General features: G+C 44.3%; 1 protein-coding gene across 1 annotated transcript in view; it reads left to right on the top strand.

The window, feature by feature from the left end:
* The window catches only part of GABRB2 (gamma-aminobutyric acid type A receptor subunit beta2), a 559,541-nt gene that overhangs the window by 513,744 nt on the left and 19,240 nt on the right, over positions 1–26,557 (top strand). The window contains exons 6-7 of the mRNA XM_075344443.1: positions 22,907–23,044; positions 26,316–26,468. Coding sequence (XP_075200558.1) covers positions 22,907–23,044; positions 26,316–26,468 — 291 coding nt within the window. The remainder of the gene's footprint in view (positions 1–22,906; positions 23,045–26,315; positions 26,469–26,557) is intronic.

Raw genomic sequence — 26,557 nt, 5'->3', positions numbered from 1 at the left:
CCCTCCGTGGGTAGGGGGTTGGTTGTCCCGGGGCCCGGTGATGGGGTAGGGATGGATGGCAGGCGGGTTACGGGGCCTGGTGAGGTGCAGGGTCGCAGGGGCAGCGCTGTGCCGCACGGCACGGTGGTACTCACTCAGCCCAATGATGCACACAGAGTCTCTGTTGAAACAAACGGCTGGATGGACGGGTCCCACAGGCGGCTGCGGTGTTTTTCCCCTGACCCCAGGTTGGTAGTGTAAGTCCTTTCCTGCACCTTTCGTACGCTCCTCCTGCGCTCCGGTTTCCAGCTGGCTCCCCGATTCAGTACCGGTGGGCCACCGCTCAGCCCCGGCTACCTACGGTTCCACCAGACTGTCTTCCCAACTCCTGCAGATGGCCACTACCGTCTGCCTGCCTCTCTACTCGAGGGCCCTAGGCTCCAACCTAGGCCCCAGTCTGTCTCTGCCTTTCTCCAGACCTCCTCTCCCTTCCTCTCCTGGACTTGTCTGGACCTGCTTCCTGCCTCAGGCCAGCTAGACTCTTCGGTGGGCGTGCCTATCTGCTTGACTCCGCCCACCTAGTGTGTCTGTCTGAACCCGAGGGAAGGAATTAGGTTTCACTGGGGATGTCTGCTGTGAACTGCTTAGGGTGGGGGGGTGTGTGTGGTTACCTGTGGCCCCTGGCTTGTCCAGGGCGCCACATTCCCCCTTAGTAAAATGCAGACCGTCCGCGGGCTGCCCGTCCATCACCGGTTTTATTTTTCACAAACTGGAAAAAAGAATAAAACATTTTTTTTTTTTTTAAACATTTTCACACATGCAATTTTTTTTTTTTTTCTACAACTTCCTTACGGGAGGCATAACATTTTAACCAATGCAACAGCAATAAAACACTTTTAATAACGGCAACGGAACGGGTCCTTCAGCCAGTCCAGGAACGGGCCCAGATTCCCTAACGGGATGGGTGCTTCGCTGCCATTGCGGCAAGGTGGATTGCTGGAGCTGACGTCATCTCCGTCGTGGCCGGGTGGACTGCCGGGGCCGTCGCCATCAGCGGTGGCGGACGGACGGGACATCCCGCGCAGCGGTGTTCCAGGAACCAAATACTGGCAGAGTCCTGGCGTCCCTGCTTCCACAGCCGCGGTTCATATGCGGCCGGACGCCATCCGCCCCCCTTAGTGTCTCTCTGGCACCTCCTCTACAGGGGCGGGGTTTTGGCTTTCGCGCCTCCACTGGTCACGGAGACGCTCGAGCGGGAATTTTTCGCGCCAAAGATGGCGGCTTCGGCAAATTTTCAGCCGGACACCTCCGGCAATAACAAGGCGCACCTCTACCCAATGGCAGAGCGGTAGGATCCTGTTCGTGATGCCAAGTTGTCGCGGGCGGAGGAGGGGACGCTGCGCTCTCCCACTGCTCAGGTCCAGCCGCTGCTGCTGCTGCTCGGTGGTGGCTCGAGCGGTTAGCCGGATCCCGGGGACTCGAGCGGCGCTCCTCGCCCGTGAGTGAAAAGGGGATTGATTGTGGGGATTTATTGTCCGTGACGCCACCCACGGTTGTGGTGATAATGGTGAAACCACCGCTGCTCTGGACGGGGATCCCGGGAGCGGTGACAGGGAGCAGCTTTGTTGTTATTTCTCCCCTCCGTGGGTAGGGGTTGGTTGTCCCGGGGCCCGGTGATGGGGTAGGGATGGATGGCAGGCGGGTTACGGGGCCTGAATAGGTGCAGGGTCGCAGGGGCAGCGCTGTGCCGCACGGCACGGTGGTACTCACTCAGCCCAATGATGCACACAGAGTCTCTGCTGAAACAAACGGCTGGATGGACGGGTCCCACAGGCGGCTGCGGTGTTTTTCCCCTGACCCCAGGTTGGTAGTGTAAGTCCTTTCCTGCACCTTTCGTACGCTCTTCATGCGCTCCGGTTTCCAGCTGGCTCCCCGATTCAGTACCGGTGGGCCACCGCCCAGCCCCGGCTACCTACGGTTCCACCAGACTGTCTTCCCGGCTCCTGCAGACGGCCACTACCGTCTGCCTGCCTCTCTACTCGATGGCCCTAGGCTCCAACCTAGGCCCCAGTCTGTGTCTGCCTTTCTCCAGACCTCCTCTCCCTTCCTCTCCTGGACTTGTCTGGACCTGCTTCCTGCCTCAGGCCAGCTAGACTCTTCGGTGGGCGTGCCTATCTGCTTGACTCCTCCCACCTAGTGTGTCTGTCTGAACCCGAGGGAAGGAATCAGGTCTCACTGGGGATGTCTGCTGTGAACTGCTGAGGGTGGGGGTGTGTGTGTGTGTGGTTACCTGTGGCCCCTGGCTTGTCCAGGGCGCCACATTCCCCCTTAGTAAAATGCAGACCGTCCGCGGGCTGCCCGTCCATCACCGGTTTTATTTTTCACAAACTGGAAAAAAGAATAAAACATTTTTTTTTTTTTAAACATTTTCACACATGCAATTTTTTTTCTACAACTTCCCTTACGGGAGGCATAACATTTTAACCGTTGCAACAGCAATAAAACACTTTTAATAACGGCAACGGAACGGGTCCTTCAGCCAGTCCAGGAACGGGCCCAGATTCCCTAACGGGATGGGTGCTTCGCTGCCGTTGCGGCAAGGTGGATTGCTGGAGCTGTCGTCATCTCCGTCGTGGCCGGGTAGACTGCCGGGGCCGTCGCCATCAGCGCTGGCGGACGGACGGGACATCCCGCGCAGCGGTGTTCCAGGAACCAAATACTGGCAGAGTCCTGGCGTCCCTGCTTCCACAGCCGCGGCCGGACGCCATCCGCCCCCCTTAGTGTCTCTCTGGCACCTCCTCTACAGGGGCGGGGTTTTGGCTTTCGCGCCTCCACTGCTCACGGAGACGCTCGAGCGGGAATTTTTCGCACCAAAGATGGCGGCTTCGGCAAATTTTCAGCCGGACACCTCCGGCAATAACAAGGCGCACCTCTACCCAATGGCAGAGCGGTAGGATCCTGTTCGTGACGCCAAGTTGTTGCGGGCGGAGGAGGAGACGCTGCGCTCTCCCACTGCTCAGGTCCAGTCGCTGCTGCTGCTGCTCGGTGGTGGCTCGAGCGGTTAGCCGGATCCCAGGGACTCGAGCGGCGCTCCTCGCCCGTGAGTGAAAAGGGGATTGATTGTGGGGATTTATTGTCCGTGACGCCACCCACGGTTGTGGTGATAATGGTGAAACCACAGCTGCTCTGGACGGGGATCCCGGGAGCGGTGACAGGGAGCAGCTTTGTTGTTATTTCTCCCCTCCGTGGGTAGGGGTTGGTTGTCCCGGGGCCCGGTGATGGGGTAGGGATGGATGGCAGGCGGGTTACGGGGCCTGGTGAGGTGCAGGGTCGCAGGGGCAGCGCTGTGCCGCACGGCATGGTGGTACTCACTCAGCCCAATGATGCACACAGAGTCTCTGCTGAAACAAACGGCTGGATGGACGGGTCCCACAGGCGGCTGCGGTGTTTTTCCCCTGACCCCAGGTTGGTAGTGTAAGTCCTTTCCTGCACCTTTCGTACGCTCTTCCTGCGCTCCGGTTTCCAGCTGGCTCCCCGATTCAGTACCGGTGGGCCACCGCCCAGCCCCGGCTACCTACGGTTCCACCAGACTGTCTTCCCGGCTCCTGCAGACGGCCACTACCGTCTGCCTGCCTCTCTACTCGAGGGCCCTAGGCTCCAACCTAGGCCCCAGTCTGTGTCTGCCTTTCTCCAGACCTCCTCTCCCTTCCTCTCCTGGACTTGTCTGGACCTGCTTCCTGCCTCAGGCCAGCTAGACTCTTCGGTGGGCGTGCCTATCTGCTTGACTCCTCCCACCTAGTGTGTCTGTCTGAACCCGAGGGAAGGAATCAGGTCTCACTGGGGATGTCTGCTGTGAACTGCTGAGGGTGGGGGTGTGTGTGTGTTGTTACCTGTGGCCCCTGGCTTGTCCAGGGCGCCACACCTGCATCCTGCAATACCGGTCAACGATCAACGATTAGGTGAGTAATTTTGATCGTTAACGGTCGTTCATGCGTTTCACACGCAACGACGTCGCTAACGAGGATGGATGTGCGTCACGAATTCCATGACCCCAACGACATCTCGTTAGCGATGTCGTTGTGTGTAAAGCCCGTTTTAGTGCTACAAAGTGCATCTGTCTCCTTTTTGTTACTATGTTTCATATTCAGTTTGCACCTGTTCACATTAGAAAGGTAGCAAACAAGAATAAACAGATGCGTTACCACACCGCCGCGTCACCTGATTCAATACTGTGAGGGAAAGGAGGAACATTTAATCCACTAATGTTCTATGTAGCGGTGCTCACCAAGGAGCCAGTCCAGTGAAGTTCAACGAGAGGGAAGATGAAATCATGGCAATTGCTATTGCATAAAAGTCCTTACTTTATTGTAGATACATAAAAAGTGAGCGTGCCCGAGACTAGATACTGGCACTCCGGAGGACCTATAGAAGCGCAACAGCTCGAAACGGCCATCGTCCTTCAGAGTGCCAGCCTCTGGTCTCGGACCCGCTCATCTTTTATGTATCTACAATATAGTAAAGACTTTTATGCAATAGTGTGTGCCACGATTTCATCTTCTTTCTCGTTAATCTCCACTGGACTGGCTCCTTCTTGGTGAGAACCACTACGTAGAACCTTGGTGGATTCGTTGTTCCTCCTGTTATGATCTGGTAATCGTGGAAGATTACAAAAAACTGTCATTAGAGGAAAAACACCAAGAATAACAAGAGTAGTTAGAACCTGGGCTGACCGCAATCCCCTAACTATCAGATCACACTAGAAGTAGCCATGGAGTGTTCCCAAACATCTAGATGGCTTGTCACAGCCTGAGAAACTAGCTACATCTCACAGATAGAAATGAAGAAATCTACCTTGCCTCAGAAAAGTCCCCAAAGGAGTAGACATCCCCTGACATATAAAGATTATGGTGATGTAGGAAAACACGATACACAGATAGGAAAAATAGATTTAGCAAAAGCGAGGCTCAACTAACTAGATACAAAGGAAAGGAAAGGGAACTGATTGTGGTCAGCACAAAATCCCTGCATAAAAATACCAATCTCCTGATAGTAAAAATGGCCCTGCAGGTCAAACGACCTCACCCCCACTATATCAGGTACTGTTGTACATAATGGGAGAACAAAATACCAAAAAGAACACAAAAATACAAAAGTGGAAATAATCAAGTTAGACCGGGAGAAACTCCCTTTTCTTGCAACAGAGCTAGCAAAGGGGGAACCCCCATTCTCACCGCATAAGAAAAACAAAGTTTCACCTGCAAGAAAACAGATACAAAACAAAACCAATAAAAACAAGCACCCTAAGGTGTAAATCAGGAAGCAAGGAAAAAACTGACAAACTTATCTGCAGAAGTCTTCCACAGGGAAACAGGGAAGGACAGAACTCCAAGCCAGGTTCAGAGACTGAGGAAAATACAATTATAACCGGCTCCAGCAAGGAAAAAAGTGATCTCCTATATACACCAGGCTTGTCTGCAATAGGACTTCCTTAATTCCATGCTAACGCCGATACCTGTCTGAGTCACAGGCTCAGACTCAGCTCCACTACCATTCCTGGCCACCAGAGGGAGCTCCAACACAGCACCCACACAGACGAAATTCCCAACATCCTTCTTTCCCTTGCATTATTGAATCCGGTGACACGACGGTGCGGTACTGCATCTGTTTATTCTTGTTTGCTACCTTTCTAATGTGAACAGGTGCAAACTGAACATGAGACATAGTAACATAAAGGAGACAGTTGCACTCTCTAGCACTAAGATATGTGTAACAATGAATATGGGAATACAGTCATGCATTAGCACTATGAAAAACATGGAAAAAATGGCCAATTTTATGTGAGCCCAACAGCCAATGGCAAGGTGAACTTTTTTTGGGTCCCTGTTGAGGTTATGATAGATGTTGTGATGTTAAGGCACACAGGGACGTCTAAGGCTGGCCGCCACTTTACCTAAATTACGCAGAGCAAATTTTAAAAAATATATATTCTTTGTAAAACAGAAATATTTCTAAAATTTGAGAATTCAATTTCATGTGAATACATTCACTTATCTCTATAAATCATCCTACCTTTCTTGATCTACATTAGAAAGATAGGATGTGCCATCAGTTTTTGTTCTTGTTCATTATAACTTTATAACTATATGACGTGAGACACATTGGCAAGACATTGATATTACTCCTAGCTTAGAGCGAAGAGGTCATAAAGAATTGGCTTAGAGGACCGGACTGCGGCCAGTGAGGAGCAGGGGTGGCTAGACCACAGAACGGTGAGGTACTCTTTTTTTATTTTTCATCTTATGATCTTTATGCTTGATGTTCTGGAGAGACCGTAGAGCACAATAAGAAACATTCAGTTTGCAGCGCATAACTTTAAAGCAAATTGAATTTCCCATTAAAATCTGTGCAATTGAGCTAATTCAATAATCAGCAGATCTTCTCATCTCTAGGGATTTAGTAACTACTGTGTATATAATGATACGGAAACAGAAAAACTGCTCACAACTGCAGAGACAAGCCTGTATGAGTTGTCCGGTTAAGTCCTACAGTCCAGCACGGTTCACGGCAGCAAGCCGAATAAACATATAGAACAAAGCAATGGAAAGGCTTCAGCTGGACTCCAATGGATAAATAAAAAACTCTTCTTTATGTCATCTTGATTAAAAAATATCCATACTGCATGTAATGACACCAGCGTATACACACTGATAGATGGCAGATGTATATCACACTACGTGTTTCGGCGGGACGCCTTCTTCAGGTCCTGAAGATCTCACATTGCTCAGTACAAGCTGCAGCAATTTGCCGACAGCGCTTTAATCGACACCAAGACGAATATGTGTTTTTATGTTAACAGTGGGCAAATATTTTGATTAAGAAGGAATTGTCCAAGTAGTTGACAAACCCAATAGCTAAAGACAAACAACTACCATATGTAAACAGCATTTCTTTCTATGTCAAAGGTTTGCTAAGACTTTAAGGTGGGCTTTGCACACTACGACATCGCAGGTGCGATGTCGGTGGGGTCAAATCGAAAGTGACGCACATCCGGCGTCGCAGTCGATATCGTAGTGTGCAAATCCTTTTTGATACGATTAACGAGCGCAAAAGCGTCGTTATCGTATGATCGGTGTAGGGTCCGACATTTCCAAAATGCCGGTGCAGCGACAGGTACGATGTAGTTCCTCGTTCCTGCGGCAGCAGACATCGCTGTGTGTGAAGCCGCAGGAGCGAGGAACATCTCTTACCTGCGTCCCGGCTGTTATGCGGAAGGGAGGAGGTGGGCGGGATGTTTACATCCTGCTCATCTCCGTGCCTCCGCTGCTATTGGCCGCCTGCCGTATGACGTCGCTGTGACGCCGCACGACCCTCCCCCTTAGGAAGGAGGCGGGTCGCCGGCCAGAGCAACGTCGCAGGACAGGTAAGTGCATGTGAAGCTGGCGTAGCGATAATGTTCGCTACGCCAGCAATCACAAGATATCGCTGCTGCGATGGGGGCGGGAACTATCGCGCTCAACATCGCAGCATCGGCTTGCGATGTCGCAGCGTGCAGCGTGCAAAGTACCCCAAAGTCAAAATGTCAAGAAAACAGTAGCAACACTCAAATTAGTATAATTGTATGACTCCTGTCATGTACTGTTCAAAAGATGGACTACAGTTATAGGATTTCTAAAAGTGCATATAAGTAACTTGTCAATTTGAGAATGGGTGAAATATAAAAAAAGCACAGGAACAATAACAATATGACAAATAAATGGCAAATGACACATAAATATATGAATCTTGTATGATGTGATTATGTGTCATCTTTCTGTCAGCACCACTCAGTGTTATTTCTACAAGTGACAGCTCCGAGCTGCTCAGGAATAACACTGTTTATTATGTTCATGTTTTTTGGCCATCATACATTTGTTGGAATAATAGCAAAAGCAAACTACATGTGCAGTGTGTGGTACAAAACCGATACTATGAAGTTCACTAAGGCTCTGTACCTCATAGATGTGATAAATCAGAGGGACAAAGGCTCACGATAGATGATGAGAGCTATAATTCATTATGTTACATTCATCTGTGTATATAGAACATTTCATTCTTTGATTGCCTTGGAAATGCCGAAGCAGCAATGTACTGTCTATGCATTGTGTAGCACACATCATATTGTATAAAAGGACATGTACAGGGCATGCAACACGGAACAACATATCAAGCTTAGTTATGAGATTGTCCTTATCGTATTTTTTCAGCCTTCGACACAGATCAAAGTAAACTGTGCTATTCTCTTATTCTAGATGTCTTACTTTTGTTACTGCAACCTCCTTCTTTATTGCCGCTTCTGATCCTGCGGTTCTGTTTGTCTGTAGCACCTTTATGAAATTTTACTACACTTATCCAAACAAATGGGTGAAAACACTCAATGTTTGTGCTTCATTGGGAACGTTTCAGGAGAAAATAAGCATTTTATGGACCTTTTTAGCGCTGCCCTTCTCATAGAATCATAGAATGGTAAAGTTGGAAGGGGCGTCAAGGGCCATCGGGTCCAACTCCCTGCGAGTGCAGGTTTTCCTAAATCATCCCAGCTATATGTTTATCCAGCTTCCACTTGAAGATTGATGGAGAGCTCACCACCTTCCGTAGTCACCTGCTCCACTCTCTGACTGCCCTCACTGTCATAAACTTTTTTCTAATGTCTAATCTGAATCTCCTTCCTTTTAGTTCCATCCCATTGCTTCTTGTTCTTCCTTGTGCTAATGAGAATAGGGTGGTTCCCTCTGCTCTGTGACTTCCGTTCAGAGATTTGTAGACCGCTATTAAATCTCCTCTCAGCCTTCTCTTTTGAAAACTACAAATTGTCTCTCCAGTAAAGGAGACAAACTCTAGCACAGCGCCACCTATTGGAAGTAGCGATCCTAAAAGTCACAAGTGGATTTTTAACAATCCTTTGCAATATGACTCAGGATATATAAGCCAGATCAGAATCCCAATTTGCAGACACGGTGTTTCGGGGTGCTTGCCCCTCGTCAGTGCAAAGTATGGGGGTGTCTGATCTGGCTCATGAGAAAGCTATGTGGGGACCACGGGGGAACACAATTCTCCTTAAGGAGACTTTGCAAGCCAGTCTGGCTGCCAAGTAAGGGGACTTATAGCTGCCACGCCCCTCTAAGAAATATTCAAATTGTCTCTCCAGTAAAGGAGACAAACTCTAGCACAGCGCCACCTATTGGAAGTAGCGATCCTAAAAGTCACAAGTGGATTTTTAACAATCCTTTGCAATATGACTCAGGATATATAAGCCAGATCAGAATCCCAATTTGCAGACACAGTGTTTTGGGGTGCTTGCCCCTCGTCAGTGCAAAGTATGGGGTGTCTGATCTGGCTCATGAGAAAGCTATGTGGGGACCACGATCGAACACTATTCTCCTTAAGGAGACTTTGCAAGCCAGTCTGGCTGCCAAGTAAGGGGACTTATAGCTGCCACGCCCCTCTAAGAAATATTCAAATTGTCTCTCCAGTAAAGGAGACAAACTCTAGCACAGCGCCACCTATTGGAAGTAGCGATCCTAAAATTCACAAGTGGATTTTTAACAATCCTTTGCAATATGACTCAGGATATATAAGCCAGATCAGAATCCCAATTTGCAGACACAGTGTTTCGGGGTGCTTGCCCCTCGTCAGTGCAAAGTATGGGGTGTCTGATCTGGCTCATGAGAAAGCTATGTGGGGACCACGATCGAACACTATTCTCCTTAAGGAGACTTTGCAAGCCAGTCTGGCTGCCAAGTAAGGGGACTTATAGCTGCCATGCCCCTCTAAGAAATATTCAAATTGTCTCTCCAGTAAAGGAGACAAACTCTAGCACAGCGCCACCTATTGGAAGTAGCGATCCTAAAATTCACAAGTGGATTTTTAACCCCTCTAAGAAATTAGAATAAGTTTTGAAAACTAAACATTCCTATTTCTTTTAGTGAGTCTTCATAGGACATGGTTTGCAGACCTTCTACCATCTTGGTTGCTCTTCTCTGGACTTGCTCCAATATATCGATGTCTTTCTTGCATTGGGTCACCCAGAACTGTATTTCAAGTGGGTTCTGACATAATTAAGATGAATCCACGATCAAGAGGGTTAACAGCATCTGTGACTTATTTTCTACGCGTTTGAAAGCTCAAATCAGCTTCTTTTTCAGGAAAACCACAATGTTTAGAAGTTACTATTCTGTTTTTTTCCTGAAGAAGAAGCTTATGTGAGCTTTGAATTATTTTTATACATTTCTTCTGTACGTGTAGAATACATATACTGTATCTGATAGTGGTTGAATTTTTCCAGGTGCCTTTATTTAATCATTAAAAAAAAGAAAAATAGTATGGATAACTCTTGGATAGTGCTACCTTTGTGCACCCTACAGACATTGATTGTTTTGGTCACTTTTTCTAGTAATATTTTACATATGAAGATTTCAATTTTGCCTAAAGTAAAAGATGGTTGTTGTTTTTTTTTATAAAACTTTTCAATTATATCTATCTAGATCTATTTAGAAATTATTATTCATGCAAATCATTGTTTTAATGAACAAATTGCCCTTTAGATAAATTGTTATATTCTTAATATGAGAAACCTGATGACAATAGGTACCGCATGGAAAAAAAAAAAATCCGCTGCTGTATAAATTGTATATAATTAGGATGTAATATACATCAGATCCACTTGACTAATCTCCCATGGATCTTATTCATGCTACATTTATTTACATTTTGTAAATTATAAAGCTTTTAATATTTTTTATAACTCAAGCTGTTGTCAATCCAATAACTTAGAGCAAATATATCTAGAATTATTATTATATGGATGACTAATTTTAGGGGCATCTGAAAAAGTACCGCATTTTTCAGACTCCAAGGTGCACCAAATCATAAGACACACCTTTCTTTTAGACCAGGAAGATAGGAAAAAAAGTTAAAGTAAAAAATACTGTCATGACACACTGTTATGGGGGGATCTACTGCTGACACTGTTATGGGGTAATGCCCCCAAATTCTGTACTATTGTTCCCCATCAAGGGACCCTTCCAGATATATACTGTATATCCTCTGTCCTAGCTGCCCTGGTGTATATGTCCCCCATTTTGGTATACAGTTAGGTCCAGAAATATTTGGACAGTGACACAATTTTCGCGAGTTGGGCTCTGCATGCCACCACATTGGATTTGAAATGAAATCTCTACAACAGAATTCAAGTGCAGATTGTAACGTTTAATTTGAAGGTTTGAACAAAAATATCTGATAGAAATTGTAGGAATTGTACACATTTCTTTACAAACACTCCACATTTTAGGAGGTCAAAAGTAATTGGACAAATAAACCAAACCCAAACAAAATATTTTTATTTTCAATATTTTGTTGCGAATCCTTTGGAGGCAATCACTGCCTTAAGTCTGGAACCCATGGACATCACCAAACGCTGGGTTTCCTCCTTCTTAATGCTTTGCCAGGCCTTTACAGCCGCAGCCTTCAGGTCTTGCTTGTTTGTGGGTCTTTCCGTCTTAAGTCTGGATTTGAGCAAGTGAAATGCATGCTCAATTTGGTTAAGATCTGGTGATTGACTTGGCCATTGCAGAATGTTCCACTTTTTTGCACTCATGAACTCCTGGGTAGCTTTGGCTGTACGCTTGGGGTCATTTTCCATCAGTACTATGAAGCGCCGTCCGATCAACTTGCGGCATTTGGCTGAATCTGGGCTGAAAGTATATCCCGGTACACTTTAGAATTCATCCGGCTACTCTTGTCTGCTGTTATGTCATCAATAAACACAAGTGACCCAGTGCCATTGAAAGCCATGCATGCCCATGCCATCACGTTGCCTCCACCATGTTTTACAGAGGATGTGGTGTGCCGTGGATCATGTGCCGTTCCCTTTCTTCTCCAAACTTTTTTCTTCCCATCATTCTGGTACAGGTTGATCTTTGTCTCATCTGTCAATAGAATACTTTTCCAGAACTGAGCTGGCTTCATGAGGTGTTTTTCAGCAAATTTAACTCTGGCCTGTCTATTTTTGGAATTGATGAATGGTTTGCATCTAGATGTGAACCCTTTGTATTTACTTTCATGGAGTCTTCTCTTTACTGTTGACTTAGAGACAGATACACCTACTTCACTGAGAGTGTTCTGGACTTCAGTTGATGTTGTGAACAGGTTCTTCTTCACCAAAGAAAGTATGCGGCGATCATAAACCACTGTTGTCATCCGTGGATGCCCAGGCCTTTTTGAGTTCCCAAGCTCACCAGTCAATTCCTTTTTTCTCAGAATGTACCCGACTGTTGATTTTGCTACTCCAAGCATGTCTGCTATCTCTCTGATGGATTTTTTCTTTTTTTTCAGCCTCAGGATGTTCTGCTTCACCTCAATTGAGAGTTCCTTAGACCGGATGTTGTCTGGTCACAGCAACAGCTTCCAAATGCAAAACCACACACCTGTAATCAACCCCAGACCTTTTAACTACTTCATTGATTACAGGTTAACGAGGGAGACGCCTTCAGAGTTAATTGCAGCCCTTAGAGTCCCTTGTCTAATTACTTTTGGTCCCTTGAAAAAGAGGAGGCTATACATTACAGAGCTATGATTCCTAAACCCTTTCTCCGATTTGGATGTGAAAACTCTCATATTGCAGCTGGGAGTGTGCACTTTCAGCCCATATTATATATATAATTGTATTTCTGAACATGTTTTTGTAAACAGCTAAAATAACAAAACTTGTGTCACTGTCCAAATATTTCTGGACCTAACTGTATATGTCCCTAATCCTGGTATATATGCCCCCACCATGATATAAATAATCCCCATCCTGGTAAAATAAGTACTTTATCCTGGTATATATGTTTCCCATCATGGGCTCATTCTGGTATATACTGTATGTCCCCATCCTGGCACATATGTCCTCCATCCTGGTATATATGTCCCCCATCCTGGTACATATGTCATCCATCCTTGTATACAGTATATGTCACTCCATCCTGGTACATATCTCCTCCATTATGGTATATATGTTTCCCATTTTGGTATATATGTCCCTCATCCTGGTGCATATGTCCTCCATCCTGGTATATATGTTCCCCATCCTGGTACATATGTCCTCCATCCTGGTATATAGGATCCCCACCCTTGTATATATGTCCCCCATCATGGTACATATATCCTCCATCCTGGTAAATTTGATCCCCGTATTGGTATCTTTGTCCCTAATCTTGGTATATATGTTGCACATCATGGGCCCACCCTGGTATATATGCCTCCTGTTATGCATGACACATAAAAAAATAGATGATTATGCTCACCTTCCCTCCTCTCCCCCGGTGCGCGGCCCTCTTCTGATGCCGGCAACTGACTTTGACGTGTAAGCGGGTCAGTGCCTGATGTCACTGCCATGCCACCCCAGTTAGAAGCCGGCATCAGCTGCCAGCCCATCCAAAATAATATCCTCTGCTCCCCACTCCTGTACCTGTGCAGTTGTGCTACTTCAAGTCATGTAAGATGCATGCTCCGGTTTCACTTGTACATCACCAGTGAGGCACGCATGCAAAAGTCTCTGATTATACGTTGCAGATGTGAGATGTCCAGCACTGTGTGGACAATGTAGAGACGCTATCCACTGTCATCCAGGTAGAAGAGGCGGTATTTGTAAAGCCCAGTGCAACGCTGTTTGCAATCTGGATTCGCCCATAGCATCGGACCACACAATGTACATACAGTATGGGACATGTATTATTATGGGACATGTCTTTTTCAAAGCTATGCAGGGGCACCTGGTTTTAGAGACCCGTTCACATGATTTTAAAGGTGTTGGGAATGGTATATATTAGTGATGAGTGAATGTGTTCGTCACTATTCGGTATCCGACAGATAACCAGCTACTCGCGACATTCGGTATCCGATGAATAAAACAACATCCGCTCCGATACTTTCATTTTCATTTCTGACCTCCTGGCGCCTGTTTTTCAGGAGAGAGAGAAAGACCAGGCATGATTCCAGAGGATTTTCAACCTTCTACATGCTGTGCCCATACTGTTTCTTCATACATTAGGTCCAACGTGAAATTATTCGGGTTTCCCATAGACTTACATTGCGCGTGAAATATTCACGAATAGTCAAATAGCGACGACATATTTGTCGGATATTCGCGAAGTCAGATATTTTGGTATTCGATCATCCCTACTATATATCCCAAAAACTGGTGATATGTTCCCTTTAATTTAATATTAAAATATCACTGCACTATTGCATACTGCTATATGGGTCAATAGTCTTAAAAAGGCTTTGCCCCGATTCCGAAAGGCATCCTGTACAATGTGAGATATTGGTAGACAAGCCTAGTCACATTATCTGATTTGCCTCATGTTAAACAGCAAGCTATAAAGCTTTACTGATTCTCGGATTTGAAGTGTCAGAACAAGCCAGACGCAAAACTACTTTCCATTTAAATTTCATTGTTCTAAAACGCAGCGTGAATTGTAAATGCAATGGTGCACATCATACCAGTCCTAAGACAAAGCTGAAATCAAATACATGTGCGAACGCTACAGTATTGTTGAAGATTTTTAGTCAACAAGCATTTTCTTATTAACACAACTGAAACCTGAAAATTAAACGTATACATGCCAGGAAGAGCTGTTAGCCTCAGCAAATAACACACTGCATTCCAAATTATGCAGAACTAACCTGACCCAGTTTTAGTCTGGATGCTCAGTCTTTTTATAAATCGTAATAGTGGCTTCACATATATTATGGAGAACAATAGCTCTCCTTAATAGCTATTCTCCTCATGTAATGCAGCAAATAAATATATCTACTAACTTAATTTTATTCATAGGAAAATTGGACAGGCCGTGAAAATGATCATATATTAAAACTCTCCTAAAATATATTTATAGAAGTCTGTTTATACACTACTAGCTGTAGCACCCAGCATTGCCTGGGATAGTAACTGCCTTTCTGTTTTTCTCCCAGTTTCTGTCTGTCTCCTCCTCTGTCTGTCTCTCTCTGTCTGTGACTGTCTCTCTATCTCTTTCCCTGTCTGTCTCTCTCTTTCCCTGTCTGTCTCTCTCTTTCCCTATCTGTCTCACTATCTTTTTCCCTATCTGTCTCTCTCTTTCCCTGTCTGTCTCACTATCTCTTTCCCTGTCTGTCTCTCTCTTTCCCTATCTGTCTCACTATCTTTTTCCCTATCTGTCTCTCTCTTTCCCTGTCTGTCTCACTATCTCTTTCCCTGTCTGTCTCTCTCTTTCCCTGTCTGTCTCACTATCTCTTTCCCTGTTTGTCTCTCTGTCTCTCTCTTTCCCTGTCTGTCTCACTATCTCTTTCCTTGTCTGTCTCTCTTTCCCTGTCTGTCTGACTATCTCTTTCCCTGTCTGTCTCTTTCCTTGTTTGTCTCTTTGTCTGTGTCTGTCTCTTTACCAGTCTGTCTGCCTTTGTCTGTCTCTTTCTCTCTGTCTCTTTCTTTGTCTCTGTCTGTCTGTCTGTTATTAATGCAGTGTTAAATTTCATGAACAATTGTTCATTAACAATACAATGCATATGTAACAAGGACCATACCTACATTCTTTTTGCCGAGACTCAAAGGCATTACATAGGAAAAAATGGCTGCAATGCTACCAATAGATTATACCACTGGCGGACATACCAACATACTAGTGCACATGTCCAAAAGTGCCTGGACTTCTGATCATGCGCACTGACCCTAAACCCAGCATCTGAGGTGGTGACAACGGACACAGGTGCACACGTCACTGCTGGTGAAGCTGGGCATTGAATAGCATGTTAGCACACCCCTGTGGGCGTGCTAACATGCTAAGAGGGCAGACTAGTCAGGAAAATAATGCCCTCACAACTAGTCCCTGAGCCCATTATCATACTATTAAGGATCTTTATAAATACTTTTTTTTAAAAAAGATCTCTTATGAATTCTACTAGATACTGGGACAGTTAGGCAAGAATTGGAAATATGCACCCAGAATTGCTCGTGGTTCTGGGTGTATATTGCACCTGACAGGTTCCCTTTAAGTATGTGGAGAAATCCTCCCCACCCCACAATTCATTATAAAGTCCTCAGTGTTCTCCCCACCCCACAATCATAATATAGCCTTGACACCAACCTCTCCACAACAAAATTCATAATATGGCCCTGATACCCTCATCCCCACCCCACAATTCATTATATGGTCCTCAGTGTGCGCCCCACCCCACAGTTCATTATATGGCCATCAGAGCGTTCTCCCCACCCCACAATTCATTATATAGTCCCGATATGTAAGATACGGTAATGTACATGACATAGGGGACTATGTTTTATATATACAGTATGTACTGAATATACACAAATATGTGTATTTGTAGCTCTGTAGCTATAAAAAGAAGGTGGCCCAAGCACAATTTCTTGCGCAGGACCCCAAAGCTTTCAGTGTCCGCCCTTGGTTTATAAACTACATTGAAATGAAAGAAAACCATACTTGTCCTATTTCGTAAACCGTTGCCACTTTAATTTACATTAAAGAGCACCTGTCATGTCCAAAATCACTATTTACCTACAGTTATAGGATTAACCCCATTACGACCGTGTTACGTTTTAAAACGGCACCAAAAAAGGGTACTTATTCCTTTTTGCCGTTTTAAAACGGCGGGCAGAAAAAAGTGTATAGCGCCCCCCAGCGTCAGAAAATCTCCAGGGTTTCAGCTACCGGGGGTAGCTGAGACCCTGGAGATCATGATTCGGGCCGGTTTTTCCGGTCCCCAGTCACGTGATGACCGGTATACACCGTATACCGATCATCAAGTTATAGTAAATGACCGCGCCGGTAAAAAATGATTTATCTCCCATCTGGCATGATCAAACATGTCAGATGGGAGATAAATCTCTTTCTCGGTTCCCTCCGGTCCCCTCGGTATCCCCAAAGTGCCCCCCCCCGACCCCCAACCCCCTCCCGAAAATCCAAGATGGCCGCGCGTACCGCCGATCACAGCAGCGCGCCGGCCACATTCACACTGTTCCTATGGTTTCTGTCGCATGTGCCATCACACATGCGACAGAAACCTGCTCCCTAGGCCCTGCCGGGTCCCCCCCTATCCCCCCCGGTGTTCCCCGGTGTCCCCCGGTGTCATACATACCTGTCGGAGCGCTGATCCCCCGCGGCCCCCTCCTCCGGCTCCTTCACAGCAGACGCCGGTCACATGTGCCGAGCAGCTGACAGCTTCCTGTGTTCAGGACGCTGGCTGCTGCTGCTGCTCGGCACTTTGCAGTTGTGACCCGGGGAGGGTGGGTGCAGATTCTTTGCACCCACTCTCCTCAAATGGAGGGTCCTCACACCTAGAAAATGGGGGATACGTTCCCTGAACGTGTCCCCCATATTCTAGAAGGTCCAGAGTCGACGTGGGACGTCCAAATGGATTACAGCGGATTTTTTTTTCTTTTCAATAAATTGGCTAATCAGGGAATGTTTTGGGGAGTGTTTTTTCAAATAAATTTTTTTTTGTTGTCAATTTTTTTTTTTTATTACTGTCAATTAGTTATGTCGGGTATCTGATAGACGCCGTGACATAACTAATTGCTGGGCTTGATGCCAGGTGACATTACACATCTGGTATCAACCCCATTTATTACCCCGTTTGCCAACGCACCAGGGCGCGGGATGAGCTGGGGCGAAGCGCCAGAATTGGCGCATCTAATGGATGCGCCATTTCTGGGGCGGCTGCGGCCTGCTATTTTTAGGCTGGGAAGAGTCCAATAACCATGGCTCTTCCCATCCTGAGAATACCAGACCCCAGCTGTCAGCTTCACCTTGGCTGGTGATCTAATTTGGGGGGACCCCACGTTTGTTTTGTTTTTTTTAATTATTTATTTATAAATAATTAAAAAAAAAAACAGCTTGGGGAGCCCTCCAAATTGATCACCAGACAAGATGAAGCTGTCAGCTGTGGTTTGCAGGCTACAGCTGTCTGCTTTACCCTAGCTGGCTATCAAAAATAGGGGGGACCCCACGTCATTTATTTTAATTATTTTTTTTTCTTTTGGGCTAAATACAAGGCTAGGCACCCTTTAGTGTCACATGAAAGGCACTAAAGGGCGCCAGCTTAGAATCTGCAGAGGGGGGTGGACATTATATATATGTTTGACATCTATCCATTCATCCATTGTAGCATTTTACGCTGTGTGCCCACAATCAGGGTTTGCAGTGTTTTGGGCGCAGAGTGTTTTCCCTGCGTCCATAGCGCTGCGTTGTGCAGTAGAAGCACAGTGGAAGGATTTTTAGAAATCCCGTGCCCACTGTGTTTCTTCTCTCTGCAGCATAAATTGACCGGTGGCGTGGCTTCCCGAGCCTCAGCATGTCAATTTATGCTGCAGAAATGAGTGTTTTCTGCAGGTAGAATAGAGCCAAAGTCCACAGCAGCCTCAACCCAAATCGTGGGCATGGGCAGCTGCGTTCTCCCGTGGACAACACTCACATCTCTGCAGGAAGGCTGACACTCTGTACTAGCAACATTTTTGTGAAGTACCTGTGGATTCAAAATGCTTACTATACTCCTGAATAAAATCCTTGAGGGGTCTAGTTTCCAAAATGAGGTCACTTGTGGGGGGTTTCTGATGTATAGGTACCCAAGGGACCCTGCTAATGTGACATGGTGCGCGCAATTTACTTCAACTTTTCCAGAATTCAAATGGTGCTCTTTCCATTCCAAGCCCTCCCATTTATCCAAACAAAGGTTTTTGGCCACATGTGGGGTATCACCGCGCTCATAAAAAAGTGGGTAACAAACATTGGGGTGAAGTTTTTGGAATTACCTCTTGAAAAAGTGAAAAAATTGATGCTAAAGCAACATTTTTTAGAAAAAAATGAAAATGTTCAATGTGACAATGTAACGTTATCAAAATCTGTGAAGTACCTGTGGATCCAAAATGCTCACTATACCCCTAGATAGAAGCCTTGAGGGGTCCACTTTCCAAAATGGCGTCACTTGTGAGGGGTTTCTTCTGTTTAGGTACCTTAGCGGACCTGTAAATGCAACATGGTGCCCGCAATCTATTTCAGCCAAATTTGCTTTCCAAAATTCAAATATTGCTGCTCCTGTTCCGAGCCCTCCCATTTGTCCAAACAAAGGTTTCTGACCCCATGTGGGGTGTTGGCGCGTTCATAAGAAAGTGGGTAACAAGTTTTGGGGTTCATTTTGTTGTGTTATTTCTTCTAAAAGTGAATAAATTTGGGGTAGAGCAACATTTTAGGTAAAATTTTATTTTTTGCTTTTTTTCATTCCACTTTGCTTTAGTTCCTGTGAAGCACCTGAAGGGTTAATAAACTTCTTGGATGTGGTTTTGAGTACTTTGAGGGGTGCTGTTTTGAGAATGGTGTCACTTTTGGGTATTTTCTGTCACCTGGGCCTCTCAAAGTCACTTCAAATGTGATGTGGTCCCTAAAAAAATGGTTTTGTGAATTTTGTTGAAAAAATGGGAAATTGCAGATGAACTTTGACCCCTTCTAACTTCCTAACCCCAAAACATTTTGTTTCAGAAATTGCGCTAATGTAAAGTAGACATGTGGGAAATGTTATTTATTAACTGTTTTGTGTGACATAACTCTCTGGGTTAAGGGCATAAAAATTAAAAGTTTGAAAATTGCAAAATTTTCAAAATTTTCATCAAATTTCCGATTTTTTTCACAAATAAAAGCAAAAAATATCGTTCTAAATTTATAACTATCATGAAGTACAATATGTCACGAAAAAACAATGTCAGAATCACCGGGATCCGTTGAAGCGTTCCAGAGTTATAACCTCATAAAGTGACACTGGTCAGAATTGCAAAAAATGGCCTGGGCATTAAGGACAAAACTGGCTCCGTCCTTTAGGGGTTAATCTGCCATTAAACAGTAATAAAATCCTGTTTACTGGAGCAGTGGCTACAGGTTGAAAATGAATTTATATCCTCCCTGCACTAACTTATCTCTAATCGTCGTGGTCATTGCCTATTTACCTGCCAAGTAACTTTATATTCCCAGATAAGTAGCATTTTTGGACATGATATGTTCCCTTTAACTATAAGCTCTCATGTGTATATATGAGAAATAACGCTATTTCTGGTCATTTTATGAGATTTATCCTGCATTTTCACCAGGTTTTCCCTCTGCAGGCTCTATCTGTAGTTTACTGTTGGCTCTGAGCTAATAGTTAGAGACTGGCTGCTTTGATTTATCACTGAACACATACCCAGAAGCAGCATTAGTAAGGAGGACATTATATAGCAGCACTGAGAAACACTAAGATGAGATAATCACTTACTAGAAAGTTACAGCAATATCTGTGTTTATCTGCACCTCAACTCTGCTCCTCACTTTCACTTCTCCCTCATTTTTCTCCTTCCTCTTTCTATAGAGTTTAACACTAGAAGTCCCAGAGAGGGGTCATTTAACATTTCTACCATTGGAACCCTATGGAGCTCGCAATTCCTGGGACTTCTAGTGTTAATAGGCTGCTTTAATCTGATACCTCCTTGAGTTTAGTAAGTAGGGGCGAAAGTGAAGATTTTGTTCATAAGTGAAGAAAGAAGCATATTTTTCAGATACGATGTATTAGAAATAGAGATGAACTAACCCGACATTCAGTGTTCTGTGTTGGTACCAAAAAACAGTTCGGGTTCGGAGGTCGGGTGCTTATGTATGCAAACCACTCGTACAAGCATCGCTGTGCTCAGGTACGCTCGGTGCTCATCCTAGTGTAAGCCACTTGCAGTGTTTGAACTGCTTGCATTAGGGGTAACATCAGCATGAGTGGATGTAGTGTGCACCCAAAAAAAAAATCCTGTAGTTGCCCTAGCTAGTGTGTTGGCAGGTGGGAGACGCTAGCCCCACTGTTGCACTGAAATAACAGAAGGAAATGTAAGACAAACAGGAGAAAACAGCAACAAAAAAGATAAAGTCCAGTTTCTGGAACACTCCTCAGCTCCTTCCACCAAGGAGGCCAGTATACAAATGGATTTGTATCTTCAGCAAGGATTGCTGGGAACAACTCTATTTCGACATGAAGGGGCATGGCTACAAAGCTACTGCAGCTGAAATACTCAGCTAGGAACTGCTGGAAAAGCTGCTAGCAGCAAAACTGACATTAACCATTTCAGTACTACAAGAAACGAAACAACGTTTAAATGTAGAAAGCCAGATGGAGATGAGAGGCTCCAGTCATAAAGCTGTCACTAGCCTCCAACAACAGAGAGACGACCGTGACATCCTGACAACAAGCAAAGGGTAGGAAGTGAAGCTGTCAAAATAAGTACCAAAGCTGATACCTGAAGATCGGAACATCTTTGGAAAAAGTATAATAATGATCTTTTTATGATCATATTAAAGGGAACCTCTCAGCATGTTTTTGCATCCTAGTCTCAGAGCAGCCTAATGTAGGGGTAGAGACCATGATTCCACTGATGTGTCACTTACTGGGCTGCAAAGTTAAGTTTTTATGAGAAGATTGTCATTATAGGACTAGTAAAACTGCTGAAAGGTAGTCAAGCATATCCATGAGCTCTGTATAATTCTGCCCCACCACTAGTGACAGCTTTCTGTGTGCACTGTATATGGACAGACAGCTGTCAATCAGTGAAAATGGGAGGGGTTATACAGAGCTCAACATTCAGATAAATGCTAGATCTGTAGCAGAGAAAACAGTGATTTTATCAAGCAACTCAATAAGTGACACATCGCTGGAATCAGAGTCTATAGGGTGCTTTACACCAGAGGTTCCCAACTCCAGTCCTCAAGGCACACCAACAGTGCAGGTTTTCAGGATTGCCTTAGTATTGCACAGGGGTTGGAATCATCACCAGTGCAGGTGATTAAATTACCACCTGTGCAAAACTAAGGAGATCCTGAAAACCTGCACTGTTGGTGTGCCTTGAGGACTGGAGTTGGGAACCTCTGCTTTACACGCTGCGACATCGCTAACGATATATCGTCGGGGTCACGTCGTTAGTGATGGACATCCGGCGCCGTTAGCGACATCGCAGCGTGTGACACCAAGGAGCGACGTGCAACGATCGCAAAAACGTCTAAAATCGTTGACTGTTGACATGTCACTCCTTTTCTAAACATCGTTGGTGGTGCATGCCGCTGGTTGTTCGCCGCTCCTGCGGCGTCACACATTGCTATGTGTGACGCCGCGGGAGTGACGAACATCTCCTTACCTGCGTCCACCGGCATTGAGGAAGGAAGGAGGTGGGCGGCATGTTCCGGCCGCTCATCTCCGCCCCTCCTCTGCTATTGGGCGGCCGCTTAGTGACGCCGCAGTGACGCCGAACGCACCTCCCCCTTGAAGGAGGGATTGTTCGGCAGTCACAGCGATGTCGCTGACAAGGTATGTGCGTGTGATGCTGCCGTAGAGATAAGGTTCGCTACGGCAGCGATCACCCAATGTCGCACAAACGACGGGGGCGGGTGCTATCGCACACGACATCGCTAGCGATGTCGCAGTGTGTAAAGCACCCTTATGTCTCTACATTATGCTGCTCTCAGGTAGGGTAGGAAAAGCCTGGTGACAGATTCCCTTTAAAATCAAATGTATATCAAAATTAGATTTTAGGAATTGGGCAATCTCTTTAAAACATATCAGTTATTAAGAAAACCTCTGGTTGTTTGTGAAATTCCCACAGACTAGAGGGAATTATGGATATATGGACATATATGGTTATCTTTTTAATGAGTTTTTGGATGTTTTGGCTGGTGGATCAGGATTTATGCCAAAAATGTAATTGGTAGGTAAAAGTAAATATGCATTATCAGCATTTACTACATAACAAAAGTCTAAATTAGTTTTCTCTACTCGGTACTAGAATTTTGTATGTTATCTAGTATTATTGTTAGCACCATTGTCTATTTTAGCTGTATGATTATGTTTACATTTTGTATTTCAGATGGCTATACCACTGATGATATTGAGTTTTACTGGCGAGGGGACAACCACGCTGTCACCGGAGTTGATAGAATTGAATTGCCGCAATTTTCTATTGTAGACTACAAACTTCTCTCAAAAAACGTTGTATTCTCTACAGGTACTGTATTTTCTGTTACTGTATATTGTCATTTATACTTCAAAATTAAGGAGAATAATTAAAAAAACTAATTAATCTGATATATACAATAATCAAATCTATAACCTGCATAGACGGTTACCAAAAAAAAACCTTTCTATTGTATTGTGGGTCAAATAACAGGACAAAACGTGGTAGGAAGCCCCCATAAAGAGCTTTTTCAATTATTACAAAAAAGCTAAACTAATAAATTTTTGCTTTAATGAGGATACCCCCACGGGGTGCGGTGTCCTTTCCTCTGTGTGGCACAGGGGGCAGGGTGGCTCATGATGCTGACATCATTCACCGCACGTGATGGTCATGTAGATATAAGCTGTCTCTGATTGATTGCATGTATAGCGTTTGCGGTGCAGGGAACCGGCAGCTTTCTGCAGTGCAATGCATTTTATCTAAGGCAATATCAACTGAAAACGTTGCCCTTGACTCCATGGGCCTAATTGCGGTCGCGCCCTTTGCAATCATTATGTCCCTGTGTCAACCAAACATTAAAGTTTGACTCACATTTGCTAACTTCTGATTACTTACAGCAAAGATGGAATTGCAGCTGTACATTACCTAGGCCAAAAACTACTACTCCAGCAGGATACAGCTAAGCCCCCACTAGGGGGAAGCATTACAGGTGCAAAAGAGCAAATCACACACACACTTCCAAAATATGGAGGGGGCGATTGCTGGATGGTAAAGTTGCACACTGATGGCTTGCATAGAGCACTATTCACGCTTGCAGATGCACAGTCACAAACCGGCAGCCTATTAGGCGATACCCATACTATTAGAGCAGGCGGGCTGCCAAGTCATACTACATCTATGCATCATACATGTACAGGAACTCTAATATGCAAGGACTAACAAAAAGGGGCCTGGCTGTATCCTGTACAAAAAAATGGGGTTTTTAGTTGGTGTTATGGCCGTAAGACGGAAGCCTACAACCCTCGTCACGGGAACCTCATGCTTGTAGGTCCTTACACTATATACAATATAAAAAAGCAACAAAAAAGAGGAAGAAATATCATTACTTACAGCAAAGATGGAACTGTAGCTGTGCATTATCTAGGCCAAAAACTACTACTCCAACAGGATACAGCTAAGCCCCCACTAGGTGGAGGCATCACAAGTGCAGGAGGAGCAAATCACATACACACTTCCATCTTTGCTGTAAGTAATGATATTTATTCCTCTTTTTTGTTGCTTTTTTATATTATATATAGTGTAAGGACCTACAAGCATGAGGTTCCCGTGACGAGAGTTGTAGGCTTCCGTCTTATGGCCATAACACCAACTAAATACCTCATATTTTTTGCACAGGATACAGCCAGGCCCCTTTTTGTTAGGCGAAAAAGTGATGAAAGAGTCGGCTCAGCACAAATCCAATAAAATATAAAAAAATTACTTTATTGATATTTCCTTAAAATAGTCATTCCTGGAAAAACATCACACAAGGGTATAATCTGCATACAGGTGAAACTTTACGCGTTTCGGACCTATATCATAAAAACAAAAGGGTCCTTAATCATAAGTACCTGTATGCGGCTCTGGACAGAATATATAAGTACTTCCACCATGAAAAAACAGGAAACTGTGGTGGAGAGGGGTGTGTTCGTTACACAGGTGTAGGAAAATGCAGCCGGAGGTTTCAGTAGGTAAAAAGGAAAGAATGGATCCATCTATATCAAATCTATAAATAAATACCATATAGGTCTATGGTGGAAAAACATATAAATACACAGGCAAAAAATACATGTATGCACCCAATCTTCGTACATAGGAAGAAATGCATATATAAATAATGCATGCGTATTTAAATAAAAAAACAACAAATGATAATATACTCCTGCGTATATACCGGATATAAAATACATGCTTGCATGCAGGAATATATATGTAAATTTAATATATACATTTATGTAAAGGGAAACTCCCATTCCAAAAAAAAAAAAAGGGGGTCATAATATAATATCCATGTGTAAATAAAATCCAAAGTTACCACATATCACATACATGTGTCATGCATGTGAGCTCATATATAGATGTAAGCATGCACACATGTACGAAAATCAGGATGCACGAAGGAACATAAAAATAATGGCAGAATAAAAGATGGCAGGACATAACCATAAAAAAGTGCAAAAATCCAGAATACAAGATGGTACGTATATGCACATCAATACCCACATCATCCCCCCCTTTTTGTTAGGCCTTGCATATTAGAGTTCCTGTCCCTGTATGATGCACAGATGGGGTACGGCTTGGCAGCCCGCCTGATCTAATAGTATGGGTGTCGCCTAATAGGCTGCGGGTTTGTGACTGTGCCATCTGCATGTGTGAACAGTGCTCTATGCAAGCCATCAGTGTTCAGTTTTATCATCTAGCAATCGCCCCCTCCAATCCTTGGAAGTGAGTGTGTAATTTGCTCTTCCTGCACCTGTGATGCCTCCACCTAGTGGGGGTTTAGCTGTATCCTTCTGGAGTAGTAGTTTTTGGCCTAGGTAATATACAGCTGCAGTTCCATCTTTGCTGTAAGTAATGATATTTATTCCTCTTTTTTGTTGCTTTTTTTACATCTAATAAGGGAGTTTCATAGTTTATTTACTTTTTGGGACAGCAAGACTAGAAATATCACAAAAGTACAATTTTGGAATAATTTTTAACCTTTGATGTTTCGTACAAAATCTGAATTAAACAGACAAAAATTGTGTTTCAGAGGGAAATATATTTTCCTGTGAGAACATTTTACACTTAAATATTCTCTCTATATGGTAGTTTTCAATATACAGGCACATACAGTCAGTGACATGGATGACTAACAAATAGTGATTAACGAGTACAAATTGTTCCGGTTCAAATCCTTATTTCTTGAAGATTTCCCAGAAAAATGCTCGGGTTCTCCATTGACTTGCATTAGGTTCGTTATTCGTGACCAATCGTGGAATAGTACTTTGGAATTCATTTCGAATAATCCTAACCCAAATCGTTACTATTCGTTCATCACTACTAACAAACTATAACACTATTATAATGTCATTGCTTTGTAATAAACTTTATATTTATTTTTACATTTTTGGACTATTACACTGATGGTATTTAATTAGTTAATACAGATCATCAAAGTTTATTAGGATTTTTTATGCTTTTACATTTTGTGCCCTTATTGCCATCAGGAAAAGTATCAAATTTGCTCATAGGCACTGCAACTTCAAAGATAATATTTTATACTTTTTTTTGTTGGTTTCAGGTTCGTATCCTCGTTTGTCTCTTAGTTTTAAGCTAAAGAGAAACATTGGATATTTCATCTTGCAGACATACATGCCTTCAATTTTGATCACAATTCTCTCTTGGGTTTCCTTCTGGATCAACTATGATGCATCTGCTGCTCGGGTTGCCTTAGGTAAGGAAAGGTTAATAGAACATTTCATATATGGAGACCTAGACTAATGATCCATTTACAGCATTTATATTTATGTTTTATGTTTAATT

This window comes from Anomaloglossus baeobatrachus, chromosome 4 (assembly GCF_048569485.1).
Source record: "Anomaloglossus baeobatrachus isolate aAnoBae1 chromosome 4, aAnoBae1.hap1, whole genome shotgun sequence".
Taxonomy (NCBI): Eukaryota; Metazoa; Chordata; class Amphibia; order Anura; family Aromobatidae; genus Anomaloglossus; species Anomaloglossus baeobatrachus.
Note: the sequence above shows the minus strand (reverse complement) of the source record. Positions and strands in the feature narration are given on the sequence as shown.